The 25,120-nt window shown below is 49.4% G+C and overlaps 1 protein-coding gene across 3 annotated transcripts in view; it reads right to left on the bottom strand.

Annotated features, from left to right (window-relative positions):
- The window catches only part of DLG5 (discs large MAGUK scaffold protein 5), a 182,799-nt gene that overhangs the window by 55,073 nt on the left and 102,606 nt on the right, over window positions 1–25,120 (bottom strand). For all 3 annotated transcript variants that reach the window (XM_049855762.1, XM_049855763.1, XM_049855764.1), the window contains exons 6-9: window positions 10,583–10,842; window positions 8,551–8,863; window positions 3,099–3,283; window positions 1,767–1,892 (exon numbers count right to left, since the gene is read on the bottom strand). In XM_049855762.1, coding sequence (XP_049711719.1) covers window positions 1,767–1,892; window positions 3,099–3,283; window positions 8,551–8,863; window positions 10,583–10,842 — 884 coding nt within the window. The remainder of the gene's footprint in view (window positions 1–1,766; window positions 1,893–3,098; window positions 3,284–8,550; window positions 8,864–10,582; window positions 10,843–25,120) is intronic.

Genomic DNA, 25,120 nt, shown 5'->3' with positions numbered 1-25,120 from the left:
CCTCACACCTTACATAAAAATTAACTCAAGACGATCTAAACGGAAAACGGAAAACTCTTTATCTTTTAGAAGAAAACACAGGAAAAAAATCTTTTAGATCAGGGACAGGTGAAGGGTCTTAGATGTAACACTGTCAATAAAAATAATAATAATTGATAAATTGGACTCCTCAAAATTAAAAACTTTAGCTCTGTGAAAGACCATGTTAAGAGGATTAAAAAGACTCAGAAACCTTTTGATATTCCCCACGTAACATCTTTCTTTCTAAAATCTGGACCCAAACCGCCTTTCCAGGCTCATCGATGATGCCCACTGGGCTCCTGCACCCTGGGGGCCCACTTTGGTTCCCTGATCCAGTGTACGTGCCCGGTGTCCACACCTGTGCCTGGGTTGTGCGCTCACTGGCCTCCTCTAGAATGCTCCAATGCCTCCTCTTCCTGAGCCGCCTCCCCCGCTGTCCCTGCCCCCCCAGGCCCGGTGAAGGGTTCTTCCCTCCAAGCTCTGCACTGAAAGCCTCGGCAGATGACTGGGGCCTGCCCAGGAGCATCCACAGAGCAGGGCTTCCTTGGGGGCAGTGCTGACCCCTCCTCAGTACCCCACCAGCCTGACAACTTAGCAGAAAGAAGGTGTGAATACAAATGTGCTGAACCAACAAGGGAACGAAGGTCTCCTACTCAATTAAAACGCAAAACCTCCTCCCATGTTCAAGCCCCAGAGGAGCCAGGATTTAATTTGATTCCATCACTTCCTGGAGTCGAGGTGGGTCTCTGGGAGAGCATCTGCCACTTCACCTGCTAATGTCTGGGACGATCCTAGGAGCATGAAAACCCCCAGGGCTTCTGGGTTTTTTATTTAATGACAAAGCCCTTGATCTTAGGGTAGATTTTACTGAGTAGGGGAGGGAAAGCAGACCGTCACTCCCTTCTGACAGCCATCTCTCGGGGTGTGTACACTCACACACAGTCACACTCACACACAAGCTCACTGCCCCTGCCCCACACACCAGCTTGGGGAACTTCAAAGAATAGGTGACAGACAGTCACCGCTTCTCTACTACAGTCCTGTTCTAGACTACACTGGCGGCTCTTGGGCTCTGCCAGTGTTTACTGCTAAACTTTGATCTTTGTGTTTTCAACCCATTGCTTCAGGCCACCAAGTCTTAAATGACATCCTTAGAAGTGGTGCTGTAACCGAGGGGAGGCTGTCTCACACCCCAACCATCTCTCCTAAATTACACGGGCTGCCTTCAGACCAACAAACCACAATCTACAATTAGATTCACTTATTATTTGATTCTCAAATGGCCCGCCTTTGGTCTGTCTCCTGTGGACCGTGAGCACCACGAAGGCAGGGACTTTGCTTGGTCAGCACTGTCTGTCCAGGGCTTCTCACAGGGCCTGGCCCACACAGAGGACACCCTACAGAGAAATCTGTAGGACGAGTAAGTGATTCCACGTCCCCAGACGGCAAGAGCCACATCTCACATCCAGGGTTTCCTTGCTGTGTGCCTTTTCATGTTTCCCGGCACCATCATCATGTGCTAATCAGAGGGCTGGTGCCATCTCCTGCAGAGTTTAAGAGTTTCTAATCAATTTCCAACCCGGAGGCATTTGGACCCATTCTATAGGCTGACAGAGTGAGGCCGAGTGACCGGACGGCCATATTGAGGCCAGTCCGATGAGCTCAAGGATGCCTCGCCCTGATGGGAGCAGGGAACCCACTCCCAGGCACATACATATCTTCAGGCAGGTGCCCCCCAGGCCTACTTGAGCTCCTTAAGCTCCCGGATGACGTCATTCTTCTGTTTGCGAGTGTCATCCAGGCCCCGCAAGGCCTCGGCCAGCTCACTCACGGCCCGGTCCCGCTCCCGCCGCAGGTTGTCACATAGCGTCCTGGCAGAGGGAGGCAGAGGCAGAGGGCAAGGTTGCGTCAGGGGCAGGTGAAGGTGGGGACTCATGAAGGAGCCCTGGCTCCCAAACGCTCAAGACTCCTGCCTTGTCCCAGGTGCACACAGAAGGAGCATTTGGGATTCTGGGTGAGATCAAGGCCACCCTGTCCCATGACGGGGGGAACACTGAGAACTCGAGAGGGGAAGATCACTGGGCAATGCGCATCAGTCCAGGGCTCTTCCCACGACTCTACCCTCACCGTGCCTGGGGTTAGCAACAGCCACCCCTCGCCCTCCTACACACATTCACTACTCTAACGCCTGGCAGGGGGGCTCTCCTGCAACAAGTGTGCCGGCATCCACCAGGGGTCTCCTAACTACCCAAACGCAGGGCCTTCTAGAGCTGCTGCCCACTAGGCTGGGAGCTGCCCTGGGATCGCCATGCACGTGCCCTCCTCCCAGCTGCCCTGGGATCACCATGCACGCGCCCTCCTCCTGGCTGCCCTGGGATCACCATGCACACACCCTCTCCCCAGGGCCCTGGAATGGCCATACACACACACTCCTCCCCGGTGCTATGGGATTACCATGCACGCGCCCGCCTCCTGGTTGCCCTGCAATCACCAGGCACATGCCCTCTCCCCGTTGCCCTGGAATCGCCGTGCACACAACCTCCTCCCCGGTGCCCTGGGACAGCAGAGCACATGGCACCCCACACCCTGCTGCCCTGGCGTTGCCATGCCCATACCCTCCTCCCCACTGCCCTGCCCTACAGATCTGGCCCAGGCCCCACACGGCACCTAGCCCCTCATACACATCATACATGTCTGCCAGCCTCAGAGGCCATTTCCAGCCCCTGTCCTCTTGCTCCAGAGATCTAAGAACCCAGCACACAGTAGGCGCACAATGAATACTGGCTGAGAGAATGCATTTCGGTAGTGTGCTCTCATCAGAAGCCCCTTACAGAGGAAAGACAGCTGTGCCACTTCACATGGACTATGGGCAGGAGCAGCTCAGGACATCCAGGGTAAAGTGATGTGGGAAGGACAGACCACAGGGAAACAGGGAGGGGAGCTGGGCCCTCCACCAAGTGTGAGAAGGGACTGGCCAGGAGTCCCTACCTTCCTGCACACCTGCAAACAACCTGACACTCCCGTAGACCCCACCTAAGTCACAGGAGGGGAACCCGAGGGCGTGGGCAGCCCTGTACCTGATGCTGTCACGCTCTGCCACGATCTTGTCCCGCTCCTGGAAGGCCCAATCCCGCCGGCACTTGGCCACATCTGTCTCCTGGAGGGCTTCCTTCAGCTCCTGGCACAGAGTCTTGCACTGCTTTCGGAGAATTTCAACCTCCTTGTTGGCTCTCCCAGCATCCATTGTCACTGTGTCCTTCATCTGGAGGGCATGGGGACAAGGAGAGGGGACCTTTCACTGAGCTTTCTGGCCCCAAAGTGTCCCCTACCAGTGCCAGGGTCTGGCCTGAGGCTCAAGGGAGCTGAGCGGTGGGGAGCACTTAGATAATATCCGGAGCCCGTCCTAGCACCCCCACCCCTCCTGAGCCTGCACCCCCAACAACTACACACCCAAGTCCATAGCCAGATCACCAGTGATGCTGAGTTAGGGTCCAGTCCAAACTCTCAGGACCCCACACAGCCCTGGGCCGGAACTCCAGCCTCTGGTCAGCCACAGACCTCAGGGACCCAGGACAATGCCTCCTGTAGCATCCTCGTTAGAGGTTCGGTCACCCTTCCCTGGCTCACACCTTCCCCAGGGTCTGCTGTGGCTCTCTAAAGAACTCCCCTAATACAGTTACCTGAGACCGGGCTGCAGTGGAGGGTGCAGACACTGGCCATGCTCGAAGCAGAAAAATCGTACTTTCCCCACCCTCTGTGTCTGCAATACTGGACTTTATACTCTGGTATACTGAGTAATTTTTAAATACAGTGCACTGGTATTTTTGAGAACCGTTCCAACTCCAGTCCAGGCTTTCTGAACAAGTCAAACATGAACACGCCCCCAGCGGGGCTGAGACTGGTACCTCTGCACCAGAGATCTCCCCTCCCCACGAGAAGACTGAGGAAGACAAACGGCGGCGTGTGGCCACTCTCCAGTGGAGAATTTAAATCAGCAATCAACCAACCAGTGGGCGTGGAGTCGATTCAGACTCATGGCGCCCCCTGTGTGTCGGAGTAGAACTGTGCTCCGTACGAGTCCCTGGGTGGTGCAAACAGTTGACGCTCAGCTGCTAACCAAAAGGTTGGTGGCTCCAGTCCACCCAGAGGCTCCACCCAGAGGTGCGTTGGAAGAAAAGCCTTCTGATCTGAAAAATAAGCCACTGAAAACGCTACAGAGCAGAGCTAAAAGATGGCAGCCTTGGCAAAAACAAGGTCAAAAAGATCAACTGCCTTCCAATCGGGACAAAAGGATGAAGGAGACAGAGGAAAATATAACTACCCCTCCATCAGAAAGAGCTGGAAAAACTGTGCACAAAATATTTGTCGTAACTTGAGAGAGACGCCATTGACACACTGTTCAGGTCTCACTTTCCACAAGATCAATTTAAATTATTATAGTTCCAATTTTCTACTATTTTACTCACTTTTATGCAGTGTTGAGTGTTGGGTTTACTTTGCTATTTTTAAAAACAAAAACACTTTTATTAATTTTATCTGTCAAGAATTTATTATGATCGTGTAACAATGACATTTTTTAATATTTACGACATGTTGTACAGTTTTATATTTGAAATACATATTTAGTTTCCTGGGAATTCTTTTCCATTCTGCTCTGATACAGTACTAGTCTCAAGCTGAGGGCCAGAGATGGAATTGGGTGGCTTCTTCCTCTCTCCCCATCTCCCCTTCCTTCTCACTGGGACCCTGGTCTTTATTGGTCCCCAAAATGAGCTCATCCCCAAAGACTGTTTCCCTGTGAGAAGCATGAAGAAGTACTATAATTAGTTCCCTCTAGGGATTTTTTTTAGGGAAGAGGAGGAATGAGGTCACTTCAAAGGAGCAGGACCCAGGAGACCCCTGTCAGATTCCTGACTGTACGGAGGAGGAGCCTCAAGTTCTGAGAAGTGGCCTGCCACGGTTCTGCCAACTAGTGGCACAGGTCTCCTGCCTCCTGCTGCAGGGCCCCTTCCTCTGCACCATGCTATCCCCCAATAATGACTCCCGCTCTGTAAGAGTGCTATCCAAGAACTCTTTCTGCCTGCCCTGGGTGGTCTTGGGGCCACAGGCCTGGGGAGAAATGGGCTGGTTGCCATGACCCTCACCTGGCCCGGGCATGTGGCTAACTAGAAAGGCCTCTGGACTGCAGCCCCACCCAGCAAGGCAGAGCCCACTCCAGGGTCACAGGCCAGAGTGAGTCCGGGCACCTGTTTCTCCTGCTCAGGCAGCACCTGCTGCTGCTTCCCCAGCCTCCAAGCCCTTGAATATCCCTCCTGCTCCTCTGCCTTGCCCTCTGCTCAGAGCAGTGCTTCCCCTCCTGCACACACGGTTTGGTCCCTCTCCACCAAAATGAGCTCACTGCCTAAAGCAGACTGATAGCTAAATGCGCATCTGCGCTCAGAGGCAGCAGGGAGGCAGGGACCAGGGACCAGGGACCAGGGAGCCAGTGCCTGCCAGGACAACAGAGCTGGCCTTTCTGGGGGCTCTTTCCGAGACGCCTGTCTTGGGAGGTGACTTGGAACCTAAGGAGAACTTCTATGACGGGAGGCAGTGTCCCCCAAGCTTCCTAGGAGCCAACCCAGCTGCCCCAGGCAGTTACTGAGCCCTCCTAAAGGCTATGAGCCTTGATAGGACCAGGTCAGCTGATGGCCAGGGGGTGTTCCACGCAAGAGACACTCCCGGGGTACACCTGCTCTGGCACGCCCTCAGAGTAGGAGGGGAGAAGGCAGAGCACACCTAGGGTCCAGAGCTAGGAAAGGCACCAACAGGCCTTTGGACCTCTTGGTGCTGCCCCCTGCCCTCTCCCTGACCCCACCCACCCAGGAGAGGGGCCTCAGAAAGGTGATGGCAGCAAGAGAGGAAAGGCGGCAGCAGAGGGAGGAGGGCAAAGTACAGGGGACTAGGGGACACTCACTCAACTGAGCAGAATGAGGACGTTTCTAAGATGAGGAGTCAGAGTGGCTAAAGGCCCTCCTCAGCTCAGGCCCCAACCAAGCAGCTGCTGGACAGGCCTGGAGTGGGGTACCCAGGAGACAACCCCAGGAAACCTCACCAGGCCACAGGAGGGAGTCAAGACTCCCCATCCAGCCTCAGAGCCAGGATGGCACAGGCCACAGCATTGGCCGCCTATGGGCGGGTGGGAAGTAGTCTTGCCCGTAAAGCCGAACAAACTTCAGAAGAAGTGGAGGGTTTCCGCTCCGGAAGTACCCGGCTGCAGAGGCAGGGGTGGGGCTCTCCTGCCTGCCTGCTGGCACGGAACAGTGTCTAGGAGAGATTCCTGCCTCAGCTAACAGGAGACTTGATGCCCAGCCAATGTCCCCCGCATAGGCCTGGGAACTGGACTCGGTCTGAAGGGCACAGCACAGCCTGCGGAAGGGTGGCAGCACTTAGACACCATTTCCAAAGGCTGCAGGAGACGTGTTAGCAAGGCTCATCACGGGCCAGCAAGCAGGGAATTTGGCACTCTGCCTCACACTGCTCCGTGCCTTCCAAACATCCCCAGAAAGCACCTCTGACCTCTCCAAGCTCAAACACCCACCCAAACAACCTCACTGTCCTACCACAGGCTCACCTGTGTAAGACACTCCCTGACCCTTTGTTTTAGTTACTGACTTGGTCACTTTCAGTTTTCTTCTTAGTCATTCTGTTTTCCTCATCCGATATGGGCATTCTCCTCCAACAATTAAGCAGCTCAGATTCCAGGATATAAAAAGGAGTTGGCTGGTTTCTCTAGGAGAATTACTAAGTTCTTTTGGTGACATAGTGGTTAAGAGCTTGGCTGTTAACCAAAAAAGGTCGGCAGTTCGAATTCACCAGCCGCTCCTTGGAAACCCTACAGGATGGTTCTGCTCTGTCCTACAGGGTCGCTATAAGTCAGAATGGACTTGACGGCACCTAACAACAACAAGACATTATCTCTGCTTATCAAAAATTGCTTTTTAATGTCTTTTTAAAATTTCATCTAAGTAGCTCTTCCTTTTCAAGAGTATACCACATCGGTTTTCAACTCAATGGTCTACAGAAGTCTCAGCCCCTTTATAGAACATGGCCATCATTTGACCTCTTTTTACCTATAAAAGCAGTTTCATAGGGTTCACCCTAAAACTAACAGGGCAGTTAAGATTCAGATAGTAGTAATAATAATAACTCAGATAGGAACAGTAATAATTCAGATAATAATAACCTTAATAACAAAAGTAAAGACTCAAACCATTCCCACTTGATGTGGGGCACGATTCTAAGCACTTCTCCGGTATTAAATTGCTTGAGCGTCACAACGGCCCGGTGAGGCACATGCTATTATCATCTCCATTTTGCAGATCAGGAAACTAAGGCATAGAGAAGCTAAGACAGGGTGGACTGATGAGGCCTGACTCCCCAACCCCTCACACAGCCTGGCACAGGAGGTGTGACTGCCGGTGCAAAGACTCACAGGGCGCTGGCTGCCGCGGGCATCAGCTCTGCATGTGCTGGGCAGAGAGGGGTCTGGCTCTCCCCTCCAAAGCACTTTGTCCCCCTGCCAATTCACCTGGGCCTCAGCACCCTGCTTTTTGCCTCTCATAGACCAATTTTAAAACCTGCATTCTAACTGAGCTGTAGACAAGAATGACAGAGAGACATGAAGAGAGGACTACTTTGCTGGGGAGAAGATCTGCTATGATCAAGGTCAACAGCTCTAAGCAGCACTAACTGACAGGATGGGAAGGAGGAGTCCACAGGCCCATGCAAACTGCTGCAGAACCAACCTAGGCTCAGGGTGAGGAGCACCAGTGACGAGGTTGGCATGGCTGGGTGGAAAGGGTGCAGGACATCCACACTGCTCACGCAGCAGTCCAGCTGAGCAGCCTAATCCAATGCTGCTGAACACGCCCGTCCCCCTGACCATGAAGCCATGGCCGTCAGGGAGCACGGCTTTAGTAGACAGGCCTCCGGCTCAGCCTGGGCCCAGCACAAGCCTGGGCCAACCTCTTGAAAGGGCAATCTCCATTAGAGGCACATGCCACTGGTGGCAAAGAGCCCCTGAGGGTGCACTTCCAAATCACAGGGGTAAAGGTGGCTACGGCTTTGGGAACTTGGTCTTGGAATCTTGCTTCTTAATGCGAAAGCCCTTGAGATATCCCCTGGCTTATCAGCAGGAGACTGACCTACAATTGCCTGGCTCTGGACATGGGTGTGAGTAAGAAGGTGTCTGTGTGTGCCATCCGACTTTCTTCCCAGACTGTAAGTTCCAGAAGCCCAGGAACGTGGCTAGGCCTCCATCGTGTTCCCCCCAGCCAGCCCCAGCCCAGAGCTGGGCACTGAGCACAGACTCAGCAGTTACCTGGGCAGTGCCCAATAACCCAGCTAGCATTCAGGCCTATAAATGAGAGGCCCTTCACTCCGACTCAGAGGAGGGCTCCTAAGCCGAACAGCACACGCTCTGCAGCTCGTTCCTCCCTGGCCACTTCAAGAGATGCTGCAAGGCCCCCCACCTGTCTGCCGCCAGCCCACCTGCCGCAGCGCCTCCATCTCCTCGCTGGCTGCCTGCTTCTCGGATGTGCTGTTCTTGAGCTTGGACTCGGCCAGCTCCACCTCGGTCTGCAGCTTGTCCAGCTCGGAGATGACCTGGTCCCGCTCGCTCATGATGAGCTTGTATTCGCTGTACACCGCGTCTCGCTCTTCCTTGTACTTCTCTGACTCCTTGGCAGTCTTGGCCTGTGCGCTCCTCAGCTCTGTCAGCTCCGACTGCAGCAGCTCCAGCTCCCACTGCAGCTCCTTGTTCTGGGCTGTGGCCTTGCTCAGTTCGTGGTGGATGGCCTCGAACCTGGGGAGACAGGCAGAGGGACATGGGCGGGGATGGGGCCCTGCCAGTCAGCTGCTGGGCCGTTCGGTGTGGCCTTGCTCAGCTCGTGGTGGATGGCCTTGAACCTGGGAAGACAGGCACTGGGATGTGGGGGGGGGATGGGGCCAGCCACTTGGCCATGCTGGACAGCTAAGCATGAAGCTTCCAGCACCCCCAAAACTGAAAAGTCATGGAGGACCAGTGTCCCTGGACCTGGAATTTTCTCAGCCTCTTACAAATACCACACGTTAACTAAGGACTTCATGCCCTTTGCGCTACTAGGCTACACTCTTTAAAAAAAAAAAACCAGCATATGAGAGATGAAAGCGGCCTTAAGAATCATTTAGTCCAACACCTCATTTACAATACAGACAGTAAGGCCGTGAGGCGGTCAGTGACTGGCCCAAGGTCACAGCCCAGTCCTCCCAAGCCAGGAAGCACCTTCCATACAGGTAGCCCTGCAAATTGAGCCTGCAGCTCTAGAGCAGCGTTTCTCGAAGTGTGTTCCTTAGAACGTCAATGTGGCAAGGGTTCCGCTTATAAGTGTGTTCCATGATGACTTCCTGCTTGGGAAACATTGCATTCTGGGTCCCCCTCTTGTAGAGTCCTACTGTACAATACCAGAATAAAGGCCCTGACAAGTCCTGCAGTAAAGAAAACTGTGTGTGACCCAGGAATTACCAAGCCTCCTTATCCAGAGAACACCTTTTTCACATGAAACCAAGGAAAGCTCCAGAGAACTACTGTTCAACAGGAATGTTTCTTACAAAACACTGTTCATGTGCAGGGACCATACCTCCAAGGAAGATTATATTCTCTAATATAAAATACAGCCATAGAAGAAACAATGCCCAGGACAATGAACTTCCCTATTTGCTGGGTGGGTGGCTGACAAAGACAGGAGGGGCTTGTGGGAAACCCTAAGACACAGGATGCTCAAAACACACGAGAGTTGTTCAGATGGGAACAAGGAATCATAATCACAAGACACACAGAGTGTCTCTGATGGTTCATTTTATGGGTCAACTTCACTAGGCTAGGGTTCCCAGTGGTTTGGCTAAACACTAGTCTACTTACTGCCCTGGAGTAGTTACATGTGATTAAATCAGCTGGCCGTAGGTACAGGAGATTACCTTTCATGATGTAATCTAAAGGAATGTGATCAACCAATCAGTTGAGGTTGTAACAATGTAGGATAGATCTTAAACCTAATCACTTTTGAGTTATGAAAACACCAGAGCTGACAAAGAGATACACACAAGGGAAGACAGATGACATGTGAGGACCGTCTACAAGCAAAGGAACACCAAAGATCGCCACCAGACACTAGATACTAGGAGCGAGGCTCACAGAAGGAAATCAATACCACAGCCGAGACCCTGATGTGGACTTCTGGCCTCCAGAAAAGGAAGAAAATAAATGTATGTTCTTTAAAGCCACCTTCTTGTGGTATCTGTATTACAGCAGCCCTAGGTAACTAAGAGTGCCAAAACAAGGTTTCCTGGGAACATTCCTGGAGATAAGTTTTTTTTCCTTGAAAAAGCAAAATAGTTTGTGCTGATTTTACTCCCTGAAAGCGGCTGGGAGCCTTGCAGACAACTGTAAGCCCACAAAGGAGAGGGGCCCAGCAGAACAGCAGATACCCCAAGCTCTCTGGATGTCTCCAAGAGCAGGAGGCGGGGGGACGGCCCTGACTCCTACCTCCGCAGGGAGAGGGCGCACTGGTGCTGCAGCTGGATGGCCGTGTCCCTCTGCTGGGTCAGCATCTCCGTCTGCTTCAGCAGGCGCTGGTTCTCCTCCTCCAGCTTTTCCAAGCGGCTCATGTCCGAGCTGTGGATGGCGACCTTCTCGCTGTACCGCTTCCGCAGGGCATCATAGTCCTTCTTGACCACCTCCAGCTTGTCCATGGCCGTGTCGTACAGCTTGTTGAGGATCTCGGATGACCCGTTGTGCTTCAACACCTGGAGAGCAGAGAGAGTCACGCTCACCAAAGGCCTGGAGCTGGCGGGAGAGGGCAGAGCTCGCCACTCTTTCTCCAGTCTGCATGGGACTGTTGAGGAGGGAGAGGACAGGCCACACCACCTCCTGTCAAATTCTACAGGACCTGAGTCGCACTGGGCTGATTCATTCAGTCACTGCTTCACACGCATTCATTAAGTCCTGTGCAGAAAAGGGTTAAGACAGCAGGCTCCCATCCTCAGGCCTGCATGCAAGGTCAGCCATGGTTGGCATCTGCTAAACCGTTCCGTACACTGACATACAACTTTTCGTAAACGGTAAGAATGGCTCATGGTGCCCAGACTATATGACGTGGCAGGTGCTCAACACCTGCTTTCCTTCTGGGGCCCTGGAATTTTGGTACATGCTAGGTAGAGGTGCCTACATGACCAGCCCCCAGTAAAACCCTTGGGCACTGGGTATCTAACGGGTTCCCTGGTAAACAACCTCACACCATTGTCACAATTTGATGCTGGAGAATTTAACAGTGTCCAGGAGAGGACTCCTGGACACTTGCGCCAGCTCTCCCCTGGACCTCGCCCCGAGCCTCCCCCTCTCTGCTGCCCCTGCTCTGCATCCTGCCACCACATTAAACCTCGGGCGTGACTACAACTACGTGCAAAGTCCTGCGGGTCCTCCTAACGCCTCAGGGGGCTGGTGCTGGGGACCCCAACGGAAGTCCCTCCTATGTTGTAGGTGTCGGTGACCCTGAACAGGACTGATAAAGACTATGAACCTTTATGGACCTTTTATCCTAGTGTGAGGAGACAGGTAGGTATGTAGGTAGGTAGATGAATGGACCAAATAAATAAATAATAAAATAGCATAAAATAATGTCAAAGCATGGAAAGGACTACCAAGAAAATTAACGACAGAATAGGAGAACAGGCTAGAGAGAGACTTCTGAGCAGCAGGTGGAAGGCTGTGCGAGGGGCTAAGGCCTGTGGAGGCCTCTCTAAGAAGGCGGTTCCTGAGCTAAGACGCAAATGCTGAGGAGCAGCAGCCAGGAACACACCAGGCAGAGAGGGGAGTAAATGCAAAGGCCCTGAGGCAGCAACAACCTGATGCGGTCTAGGGACAAAGCGAAGGGCAAGGCAGTGATGAGTCAACTGACCGAGGGGGAGGGGGTACTAAAGAAGATGGAGAAGTGGGCCCATCACGCTTCAAGGCTCACAGTGGGGATTGTACCCTGGGATGGAAACCACAGGGGGGTTAGCCAGAAAGCCTTATAATCTCACTGACAGGTTGGGTCTACCAAACATTCAGAGAACAGCCTGCACCAAAAAAACAAAACAAAACAAAAAAAACCCAAACTTGTTGCTATCAAGTCAATTCCAACTCATAGCAACCCTATAGGACAGGGTAGAACTGCCTCATAGGGTTTCCAAGGAGCGCCTGGTGGATTCCAACTGCTGATCTTTCGGGTAGCAGCTGTACCTCTTAACCACTATGCCACCAGGGAGTACTACTCAAACTATTTAGAACATAGAAAAGGAAGGAATACTTCCCAATTCATTCTATGAAGCCAGCATAATCCTAATACCAAAGCCAGGCAAAAACACCACAAAAAAGGAAAATTACAGACCAAAATCGCTCATGAATATAGATGCAAAAATTCTCAACAAAACTCTAGCCAAGAGAATTCCGCATCGTATCAAAAAAATAATACACCATGACCAGAGGATTTATGCCAGGTATGCAAGGACAGTTCAACATTAGAAAATCAATCAATGTAATCCACCCCATAAATAAAACAAAAGAAAAGAATCACATGATCATCTCAATCCATGCAGAAACGGAATTTGATAAAATTCAACACTCATTCCTGACAAAAACTCTCAATAAAATAGGTATAGAACAGAAATCTCTCAACATAATAAAGGGCATCTATGCAAAACCAACAGCCAACATTGTCATCAACAGCGAGAGGCTGGAAACAGTCCCCCCGAGAACAGGAACAAGGGTGACCTTTATCACCACTTCTATATAGCACTGCGCTAGAAGTCCTAGTTAGAGCAATAAGGCAAGAAAAATAAATCAAGTGCATCCAAATTAATGAGAAAGAAGCAAAAGTATCCCTATTTGTGGATAATATGACACTATACATAAGAACCCAAAGGACTCCACAAGAAAATTTTGGGAAAAAATAGAAAGATTCAACAGAGTAGCATAATATAAGATAAAATACAAAAATCAGTTGGATTCCTATACACCAATAAAGAGAATTATGAAAAGGAAATCAGGAAAACAATGCCATTTATAAAAAGCCACTAAAAAAATACAATACTTATGAATAAATCTAACCAGGGACAGAAAAGATCTATGCAAAGAAAACTACAAAACACTGTAGCAAGAAACCAAACAAGACCTACATAAATGGAAAAGCATATGATGCTCATGGACAGGTGGACTCAATATTATGAAAATGTCAATTCCACCTAAAGCAATCTACAAATACAATGTAATCCAGATCGAACTACCAACAGCGTTCTTTAATGAGATGGGAAAACTAATCATTAACTTTATATGGAAAGGAAAGAGGCCCCGGATAAGTAAAACCCTACTAAAGAAGAAGAATAAAGTAGGAGAACTTGCACTACCAGACCTCAGAACCTACTATACCGCTAAGGTCGTCAAAACATCCTGGTAGTGCTGGTACAATGGCAGACACACTCACCAAAGGGACAGAATCAAGAATCCAGACGTAAATCCATCCACCCATGGACATCTCACCTTTGAGAAAGACCTAAGTCCATTAAATGGGGAAAAGACAGTCTTTTTAACAAATGGTGCTAGCAAGACTGGATGCCCATCTGTAAAAAAATGAAACAGGACCTATACCTCACATCATACACAAAAACTAATTCAAAATGGATCAAAGACGTAAATATAAAACTAAAAACTATGAAGACCATAGAAGAAAAAATACGGTCAACACTAGAGACCCTAATACACGGCATTAACAGAATACAAACCATAACAATACACAAACACCGGAAGGTAAACTAGATAACTGGGGTCTTCTAAAAATTAAACATTTATGCTCATCGAAAGACTTCACCAAAAGAGTAAAAAGAAAACCTACAGAATGGGAAAAAAATTTTGGCTATGACAAATCCAACAAAGGTCTACTCTCTCAAATCTACAGGAAAATCCAACACCTCTCCAAGAAATAACGCAAAAAACAAAGAGCAGGCTAGGGCGGACCTGAATACAGTGGTGGCCCACATGACCAACAGACAGTAGTTAACAAATCCAGCAAAAATCCATGGCCCGACCTAAATGGTGAAATCCTTGAGAATAACCTGGGCAGGAGCCATCGGTGACACTCTGCAGGCAACCAAGAATAAGCTATTGTCACTACCTACCCCTAGGACTAAGCAGGAAGCCCAACATTTGATTGGCTTATTTGGATTTTGGAGAACGCATATTCCACATCTGGGAATCCTGCTGACCCCCATTCATAAAACCACTTGGAAGAAAACTTTTCAAGAGGGGGCCAGGGCAATATGTCTGAACTTCAGAAAACAGTCTCACTCTCCCTGCCTTGAGGCCCTTATGATCCACATTCAGACATGATTTTGGAGATGTTTGCCACACGTGCTTACGAAAACTGGAGCTTACGGCAAAAACCTGAGAATGCCACCCTACAGCGACCACTGGGACTCTGGACTAGAAAATTTCCAGATGCTACAGCAGGACACATGCCATCTGTAAAGCAATTACTTACCTGCTGTTGGGCGTTGACTGAAACTGCCTCGTTGAGAGAGGACATAAAATCATCATGAGACATGAGATACCCATAATATCTTGGATAATATCAGAGAAACACCCTGATAAGGAAGGTGGTGTCCAAGATAGTTCCATAATAAAATGGAAGTGGTTCATACAAGAATAAGTTACTGGGGGAATGCAGGGAGGTACCCATTGTACCCACGAGAGGGAGCCTCTTTTCCTATAGGTCCTACCCTGGAACCATCTAAGAGACTGTCAAAGTCCACTGCTACATGGACAGTGCCCCGTGAACAACTTTCTGCTGACCACCAGAAGGCTCCTTGGCTCACGGTTGGCAGTTCCAGGGTACAGGGACAACATGTGTTGTGGAAAGCTGCTGTACAGTAAGACCAGCAGATGGAAAGACTCTTGATTGAAGAAGGTAAGAACAGTCAGCTCAATGGGCTGAACTGCACGCTGTCTTCCTAGAGGTAATGGAAGAACTGCGCAATGGCGAGAGCCCATACGTTTGGATTTTTACCAATTCATGGGCAGCGACCAATGGCTTGACTACAAGGTCAGGCAAATGGGCGATGGAAAACTGGACTATTAAGGGGACACTCAGGTGGGGCATGGACCTACAGAAAGCGCTCTGGGAATTCAGACAGCACATTAGAGCAGGACATGTCAACGCCCATCAGAAGAACCCCCTTCCTAGATCTGAAGACGATTGGAATCAGCAACTGTGCTGTTGGTACGTTCACTTGAGGTAGTCAATCGGGTCCATGAAACTGAGTCCACATGGGGGAGCTGCAGCAATGCAGAAATGGGCTGAATCTAGACACATCCCCCTTGCACCCTCTAGGCACAAAATGCCGATAAGGACTGCTCCATCCGCCAGCAAGAAAGACAAGATGGCACATTCTCCAGGTGGCGGTGACCTCTAAGCGATGACTCCCCCTTCCCCTTTTCTGGCCCATCCCTGGTAACCACTAATAATCTTTGGTCTCTATACATTTGCCTTTTCTAGATAAATCATATAAGTGGGATCATACAATATTTGTCCTTTAGTGACTTACTTCACTCGGCATAACGTTTTGAAGGTTCATCCATGTTGTAGCATGTACCAGGACTTCATGTCTCTTTATGGCGGAGTAACATTCCACTCTATGATAGACCAATGTGAGCTTTTTCTGTGGGGTGGACTTAGAAGTGGACTGGCTATGTCTTGGGGTATGCACTTTTTCACATTTACTAGATAGTATCAAAAAGGTTATATCAATTTACACCCCCTCCCCCAGCTGTGGAGAGGAGTTCTGAGGGTCACTGTTGCCAACACATCCTCACCAAGTTTTCACATGGTCAGACTGACTAAACTATCACCAATGCATTTTTTTAATAAACCCAAATTCCTGATTACTAGGAAACTGAGCAATTTTTCATATGTTTATTGGTTATACACACTTTTCAAATCATTTCCTTTACGGTTTGTGGTTTGGCTCTTTAAGAAATTCCTTCGTACCTTGAGATTATAAAAATACACACTTACTGTTTTTTCTGAAAATATTCAGGTTTTACCCTTCCGTTTAACTCTTTAATTGATTTGGAATATATTTTTGGGTATAGTATGAAATGGAGATGTAACATTTTTCTTTTCCTTATATCACCTGACCAGTAAGAACTGGGCCATGAGTCCGTGACAAACTGAGACATGTGCCTTTGTTCAAGCACAGTGAGAAACGGGGGGTACCAAGGCTTCACCTGAGGCACTGACCCCACTGAAAGGTGAGAAGGAAGGGGCCTACCCGTGACCACACGCTGAGCCGATGGCGGAAGATAAACAGCCCTCCTGACTTCTGAGTCAGTCGATGGCTCCTAACCAAGGCTGGAATAAGTCTAACATCTACACTGGATTGCCCTTATTCATGAACAATATTTCAAAAACTCAAATAATAATTACTTCAATGTTTTACTCACTAAACATCACCTAAGCCAGGTGAGAATCCCACTGGCTCCAAATAAGTGGAGCCTGGTTTGCCATAAGGAAGCCCTGGTGGCACAGTGGTGAAAGCACTAGGCTGCTAACCGAAAAGTCAGCAGTTCAAACCTACCGGCCACTCTGCAGGAGAAGGACGTGACGGTCTGCTTCCGTAAAGATTACAGCCTTGGAAATCCTATGGGGCAATTCTACTCTGTCCTATAGGGTCGTTATGAGTCCCAATCCACTACATAAGCAACATGTTTGGTTTGGGGTTTTTTGTTTTTGGGTTTGCCGCAGGGCGAAGGGTCAGCTGTCATTCCTCGAGTCGGGCACAAGGTGGCAGCCCTGAGTAGACCAGCCAAATGCTCTCCTCTAGTTCTCCTGCCCTTCCAAGCTTCCTTAAGAGACAAATCTTTTTTTTCTTTTATATTATTTTTTCTCCTTTAGATTATTTTCTCCTTTAGATTTTTCCTTTATATTATTTTTTCTCCTTTATATTACTTTTTTCCTCTTTTTTTACTATGCTTTAGGTGGAAGTTTACAGCTCAAGTTTGTTTCTCAAACAAAAATTTTTATATATATTGTTACATGGCACTAGCTGCCATCCCTCTAATATGACAGCTCACTCCTCCTTTCCACCCCGGATTTCCTGTGTCCATTCAACCACCCCTGTCCCCTTCTGCCTTCTCCTCTCGCCTCCGGACAGGAGTTGCCCATCTAGTCTCATGTATCTACTCGGCCTATGAAGCAGTATCATTTTGTCTTATAGTCCAGTCTATTCTTTGTCTGAAGAGTTGGCCCTGGGAATGGTTTTTCTAGTACTGGACTAACAGACAGTCTTCTGGGGTTTCTTCAGGCTCAGTCAGACCATCAAGTCTGCTAAGAGAAAAAGCATTTTAAAGGCATCTTGAACTGGCAGCAAAAAACTCACTCTGGCCTGTTACCCAGCAGAGCCCACCTTCACTAGTCCACAACAGAATCTGGGGTCTATGCCAGGGCTTGGTATCTCTTCACGGGAAATAGCACCCAGTATGCCCCAACCTTGAGGAGCTTAGATCTAGCCCTACGTGACACCCCAGGGACAATTCAGGGCCAAGCAAACAAGGCTGCTGGGATGGCCAGGCGAAACCCCAGAACAGACCCGGGCATCCTCTCTGATGCTCAATCCAGCTTTGATAAGTGTTTCTTGGAGGTGGGGAGGGGGCCTGGGGAAGATCTTCCACTGCCCTGCACTGTTCCTGCCACAGTTACTCCACACACCACTCACCCCACAGCAGAAAACCCTACAAGGAGGTCTTGCCGACTCTGAGCTGAAACCCGCTTCCGGGTAACTTCTAACCTCTCTTTCTCATCCTAGCCCTGGAATCATATAGAATAATTCTTTTCCACAGGACAGCATCCAGATACTCAAATTGGTGCTCAAATGCCCCTAAACACTTGCAACTTTTCTCTACGCACTGAGCTTAGATCAGGTCTGTGCTATGTCATTGATAGTCTCTGCGGAAATGTGGGGAAATCAGGACCTTAGCTAACGCCAGAGAACGTGAAAAACCATCCTACCTTCTTGTGGTGTGCCGTCGAGTCAATCCCGACTGCTAGGGACCCTACAGGACAGAAGAGAACTGCCCCATACGGTTTCCAAGGAACGGCTGGTGGATTCCAACTGCCGATCTTTCGGTTTGCAGCCGAGCTCTCAACCACTTCGCCACCAGGGTCTAGGTGACTGTGTTCCGAGCAGGCAGGTGCATAAATATATACCCACACAGGTAAGGACACGTAGTCACACAGGTAAGGATACGTACCCAAGGAGGTAAGGACACGTACTCGCATAGGTAATGACACACACCCACATAGGTAAAGACACGTACACACATACGAATGGGCACGTACACAGGTGCGTACAGTGACGTACACATACGTAGACACGTACGCATGTGCACGTACACAGTACGCACGGACACGGATGGACAGACGGACGGACACGTACACACGCTCATTTAGCATTCCAACCTGAGGCAAATGTGAGTCTAAATCAGGGCAAACGTTTAAGTTGGGTCCAGAATTCTAAAAGAGAAAAGTAAACGTCGCCACCGCCAGCAGGCAGCAGTCTTCGAAGCCGATGGCGAGGAGGGGCTGGAAGGGGCCACGCAGGAGGCAAGCCCAGGGCCTGGTTCCGGCCACACTGCACTGCTGCCTCCTCCACGGCGGCCGCCGAGGACTGCCTGGGTCCGTGCCCGGGATCGGCTCTGCGCCCGGGAACCGCGTCTGCGCCCGGAAACCGCGTCTGCGCCCGGGAACCGCGTCTGCGCCCGGGAACCGCGTCTGCGCCCGGGAACCGCGTCTGCGCCCGGGATCGGCCAGAAACGCTGTTCTCTGTGGGTTTCCCCGGTGAGGGAGGCCCTTCAGAGGAGAAACCCCCTAGCTTCCTTCCTTCCTCCATTCTTCCTTCCCTCCCTCTGTTCTTTCCTTCCTTCCTTCAGATCCCTGAAAGGGCATTAACCTGGGCTACCCGGGAAAAGAAAGTCGACCTTCATGAATTACAGGGGTAGGGCAAAAAAGGAGAGTGAAGCTTCTGGAGCATAAATTTCTCAAATAAATGGGCAGAACCTGTAAAAAAGAGATGCGCATGGTGGTGGCCCCAGCAATTTTACCTCAAAAAGCGAACAAGCTTATGTACAAAAGAGCATAAGGACATAAGTAAGCACGCACTGAGAAACTGTAACACGAAAAAGGTCCACAGCCAAGACCCTCGACACACACAGAAGGGAGTGAGAATATTATTGACAACCAGACTATGGAACACTTCGTTGGATCTCCTGAATCCACAGGAAACGTCAGGAGACCCCTGGGTAACAAAGACCAGGTCCAGAAAATAAAAATAGAAGTTTACATGTGTATTAAACATGGCAAGGAAAACCCACCTACAAGGTGCTATCCCAAGTGGTTAACACAGAACTTGGTCACCCCTAGGGAGTAAGTCTGGGGCTGAGGTGGGGATTAGGACTTCATTATTATTTGATTTTTTTTTTTTTTTTCCTTTTCCACCAAAGAACATGTGTTATCTTAGTAAAGACAAGACAGGCAAACATCCTCTACTGTGCTGCCCCAAGCATACCTGGCAGTCTCTGCCCATGATCTCTTGGGCATTCCAGGAGGTAGGGCCCAGAGGAATCTGAGATGGAACTGACAGGCTGTGACCCCTCCCCAACCTCCCCCCACCCCAGAGGGCAAAGCACTCTGAAGTGGGAGGGGACCGAGCCTCGGGTCCACGGTGCCCCTGCCCCTCAGGGCTGCTCATTTCCTCTGGGATAAATCATACAGGGAACAGGAGGGCCCCACAAATCCCTCAAGTAAACACCCAAGCCAAACAGCACCATTTACCCAGCAAGGGCCTCTTCACATTAACAAGGCATGGGAGGAACCAGGCAACAAAACCAGCCTTGTCTTGGGAGTTAGACCTTTGCCCTCAGGCCTGGTGGGAAGCAAACCTGGTCACTATACACCCCCCCACCCCGTCCCCATCCCCACTCCTACCCTGCCCACTGCTTCTGCTGCTGCTAACCTACTACTGCCTGAACTTCCCAAAGTCAGGGCACCTAGGCCCTGACCTGGTAAAGGTGAGGAGAAGACAGAGGCCTGAGAGAGCAGGCAACCCTGGGCAGCTCAGGGACCCCTCCCCTGTGGCAGCAGGGGCCTCCTCTCTGTGAGGTCTCAAGGTGGCACTCCCTAAGAGGCTCCAGTCCAGCTGAACAGACATGGGAACCTCAGTGGCCCTCCCCTCTAAGGGTTAGCCCCAGAAAAAGGAAGGAGATGCAAGGAATCGAGGCAGGGGGGAGAACCTTCCCACTTCATTTGTGGGGTCAACAGAAGGGAATGAGCAAGAGAAGGGGGATGGGAGCTGATTATCTCAGTCTGACTGCTTGTAACAGCCTTCTAAATCCTAAGGAAACTTTATGCCTCATGAGGGCAGATCTGTTTTTAGGAGGAGATAACTAGAATTTTGTTGTTGTTGTTGAGATATAAATCACCATACAATTTACCCTTTTAAAGTGTTCAAGTCAGTGGTTTTTAGTACATTCACACCACCACTATCTAACTCCAGAGCGTTTTCATCACCCCAAAAGGAAACTGTACCCATCAAGCAGTTACCTCAGCTCCTCGCAACCACCACTTGAGTGCTCTCTGTCTCTATGGACTTGCCTATTCTGGGTATTTCATATAAATGAAATCATCTAATATGTGGCCCTTTGTGTCTGGTTTCTTTCACTTAGCATATTGTTTTCAAGGTTCCCCCACATCGTAGCATGTACCAGGACTCCATTCCTTTTTATGGCTGAGTAATATTGTATGGATATACCACACATTATATATCCATTCATCTGTTCATGAACACTTGGGATCTTTCTACTTTTTGGCTATTATAAATAATGCTGCCCTGAACATCTGTGAACCACTTTTTGTGTGAACATGTTTTCATCTCTCTCTAGGAGAATTGCTGGGTCATAGAGTAATTCTCTGTTAAACTTTTTGAGGACCTGCCAAACTGTGTTCCAAAGTAGCTATGCCATTTTACACTCCCATCAGCAATATCTGAGGGTTCCAATTTCTCCACCTCCTGCATGAGGGCAGATTTTAGTCCAGATTTGATAGGACTAGAATAATAATAATAACAAACACAGACTGAGTGCTTCATACATCCCAGACGCGTTATCTGCAACATCTCATTTCACCTCCACAACAGTCATGAGGTAAGTTCTGCTACGCTGGGAGAGCCCTCCTCTGCTGATTTGTAGCACTACTGTGGGAGGTCCCTTGGATTCCAGTAACTGGAACTGCTAGCGCATTTGAAATTATGAATCTTTCAAAGAGGAATCAAATCCAGACTGAAGCCCAAAGCAAAAGGTGATGTGAGTCAATTAGACCAGTGTGAAAAAATGTCAGCAGGCAGATGGCCACCAACACAAAGGTGGGCCAAGGGAGGAGACAGAGTGGCACCGCCCACCCTCAGATGGCTGTGCCCACTCAAGCCCCAGTGCTGAGGAGTGGCCAAATCTTCAGCAGGGTTCAGCTACTGCCTCTCTAGCTGCCTCCATCAACACGTGGTTTCAAACTGAGTCCCTAAGCAGCAGGGGCAGGGCTGGCCCTGGTTGGCCCCGGCGGCTCCATCCTTACCTGCTTCACACACTGGACTCTGCAAAGGGTTTCTTTTGCAGTCAAAATATTCTGCCTCTGAAAAGTTGAGAACCCACAGGCCTAAGTGGCTGCAATAGGGAGCTCGGTGAGCCCACAGGAGGAAGGGTCCTCTGCAGGGCATGTGATGGATGCAGGGTGGTACTTCCCACCTATTAGTACAGCCTGTCTGCCGGGTATCTCACTTTGTCCTTCAACAATGCTGTCAGAGGGATGGGGAAGGAAGGCCCAGAGTGTTGAAGCAGCTTCTCGGAGATCAGGCAGTACCAGCTCTGAGTCTGACATGACGACCTTGCAGGGTCTAGGGCATTCCCCGCTGCACACGGGGCCTCTGCCCCCAAAGGCACTCCTGCTGGCCTCGCCCACACTAGCCTCCCCCTCCAGGAGCCTCTTCCATTACCAAGAGTCAGTTAAGGCCTACAGATAAATGCCAGCCCTGCCTAGCTTCCTCCAAGTCTGATCCCAACCAACCAAGTCCCCCAAATAGTGTGCCCATAAAAAAGACTTAAGATATCTCAAAGGATATTCATCTCTGGGTCCCTTGCTGAGCCTGCACCGGGTTTGCAAGTAAAACCATTGCCACTGAGGTGACTGCAACACGTGGTGACCCCATGTGTGCAGAGCAGGACTACTCCATTGGGTTTTTAAGGATGTGGCCTTTCAGAAGCAGATCAAAGCTCAGTATATACCAGAAAATGAAAATAGACAACAGAAGCAAATCTTTCACCAGAATGTAGTTTATAATGGGAAAATACTGAAAACAACCCAGAGGTCAGCCAATAGGAGACTGGCTAAATCAACTATGGTACTACCATGGACTGCCAGAAGGACAAACAAATCAGACTTAGAAGAAATACAGCCAGAATGCTCCTTAGAAGCAAGGAGACTTTGACTCACTTACTTTGAACTTGTCAACAGGAAAGACCAATTGCTGGAAAAGGATATCACGTTTGCTAGAGGGTCAGTGAAAATAAGGAAAATCCTCAATGAGATGGACTAACACAATAGCCTCAACAATGGGGTCAAATACATCAAGGATGACAGAGACGGTGCAGGATCGAGCAACGTTCTGTTATACGTAAGGTCGCTGTCATGGATTGATTATGTCCCCCAAAAAATATGTGTATCAATTTGGTCGGGCCATGATTCCCACTATTGTGTGGTTGTCCTCCATTTTGTGATTGTAATTTTATGTTGAGAGGATTAGGGTGGGATTGTAACGCCACCCTTACTCAGATCACCTCCATGATCCAAGGTAAAGGCAGTTTCCCTGGGGTGTGGCCTGCACCACCTTTTATTTCTCAAGAGATAACAGGAAAGGGAAGCAACCAGAGAGTTGGGGGCCTCACACTATCAAGAAAGCAGCACGAGGAGCAGAGCGCATCCTTTGGACCCAGGGTCCCTGTGCCTGAGAAGTTCCTCAACCAGGGGACGACTGAGGACTAGGACCCTCCTCCAGAACTGACAGAGAGAAAGCCTTCCCCCTGGAGCTGACACCCTGAATTTGGACTTGTAGCCTACCGGACTGTGAGAGAATAAACTTTTCTCTATTAAAGCCATCCACTTGTGGCGTTTCTGTTATAGCAGCACTAGATAACCAAGACAGACGCCATAAGTCAAAGCCAATCTGAGGGCAACCAACAGCAACTGCTAAGGAACACTGTGCTCTGCAGCAGTGAAAAACAATGAGGAAGACCATGTACTAGGCAGAAACAGATACATTACATATTAATCAAAAAAACAAAATAACTTTCTGAGTAACAAAATGTATGATTCCATTTTTGTAAAATAAGTAAGGCAAAAGGGGTTCTGTATGTACAGACAGAAGCCTCAGACCTTTCACTGGTAGTTCTCTAATAGTTATTTCTGTGAGAGAGGCTACAAGAAGAATTCTACTTTCTATTTCTTAAATTTCTATACTGTTTGATTCTTTTATTATTTGTTACAAAATATATATTAATTTTGCAATCAGAAAATAACAATAGTATAAAAACTAAAAGAAAGTCCCTCCCTTCCCCTTTCTGAAGTTTAACCATTAACGCCATTAGGTACAGCAGAGCACAGGGGAAGTGGCCCAGGGGGCACCAGGGTGTGCAAGGGATGAGGGGGCCTCCGCAGTGTGTGAGGGCCCTGAAGGATGAGAAGGGCTGGCATGGGGTTCCTCAAAAAGGTAAACACTGTTAATATATGATCCAAGAATTCCACTCCTGGGTATATATTATATACAAGAGAAATGAAAACGTATGTCCACACAAAAGCTTATGCACAAACAATCATGGCAGCATGATTTGTGATAGCCAAAAAGTGGGAACAACCCAAACGTCCATCAACTGGTAAGAGGTAAGCCACGTGTGGGGAAGGGCAGTGCACGGCAGATGGAGATGGGTATACAGGGAACTGATCAAGGAGGCAAGTGCGCTAATGACAACAGGACCCAGGATTCTCACTATCAGAGAAGGGAGTTACAAAAACGGAAAGGGGGACAGCTAGAATGAACCCTATTCAACCGGAATTGGAGATGTCAGTGTGAACTCATGGATTTTGGTACATATATGCAGATTTGGAGCACTGGTGACGCAGTGGTTAAGACCTACAGCTGCTAACCAAAAAGATTAGCAGTTCAAATCCACCAGGCCACTCCTTGGAAACACGATGGGGCAGTTCTACTCTGTCCTATAGGATCACTACGAGTCGGAATAAACTCAAAGAGTTTTACCTAGACATAGATGCACAGATGTAAATATGTGTGGTATGTATGTTTGTATGTATGTATACCCACCACCATCTGCCACTCTGTCGTGCTGTGGTGACGTGTTGCTAGAAGCTACGCCACCAGCAGGGTCACCCATGGTGAACCGGTTTCAGCTGAGCTTCCACATTAAGACAGACTAGGAAGAAAATCAGCCAGTGAAAATCCTATGGATCAAAACAGAATACTGTTTGATATTGTACTCCTGGAGGAGCCCTGGTGGTATAGTGTTTAAGAGCTTGGCCGCTAACCAAAAGGTCAGCAGTTGAATTCACCAGGCGCTCCTTGGAAACCTCATGGGGCAATTCTACTCTGTCCCATAGGGGCACTATGAGTTGGAATTGACACAATGGCAACAGGTTTGGTTTGGTGCTGGAAGATAAGCCCCGTAGGCTAGAAGGCACTCAAAACACACAGTGACCACAAGAATGGCCAGCATACCAACAATAGTGAAGACAGCGCAGGACCAGACACGTTTTGTTCTGTTGTGCACGGGGTTACCATGAGTCAGAGTAGATTCCATGGCAACTAACAACAAAAACATGTATGTACATACAGACGTTCCCTACTTCTGTCCGCTGAAAGGGCCTAGAGCAGCGATACCCCA

Source organism: Elephas maximus, chromosome 16, assembly GCF_024166365.1.
Source record: "Elephas maximus indicus isolate mEleMax1 chromosome 16, mEleMax1 primary haplotype, whole genome shotgun sequence".
In the NCBI taxonomy this organism is placed as follows: domain Eukaryota; kingdom Metazoa; phylum Chordata; class Mammalia; order Proboscidea; family Elephantidae; genus Elephas; species Elephas maximus.
This window is presented reverse-complemented; position numbering and strand designations above follow the sequence as displayed.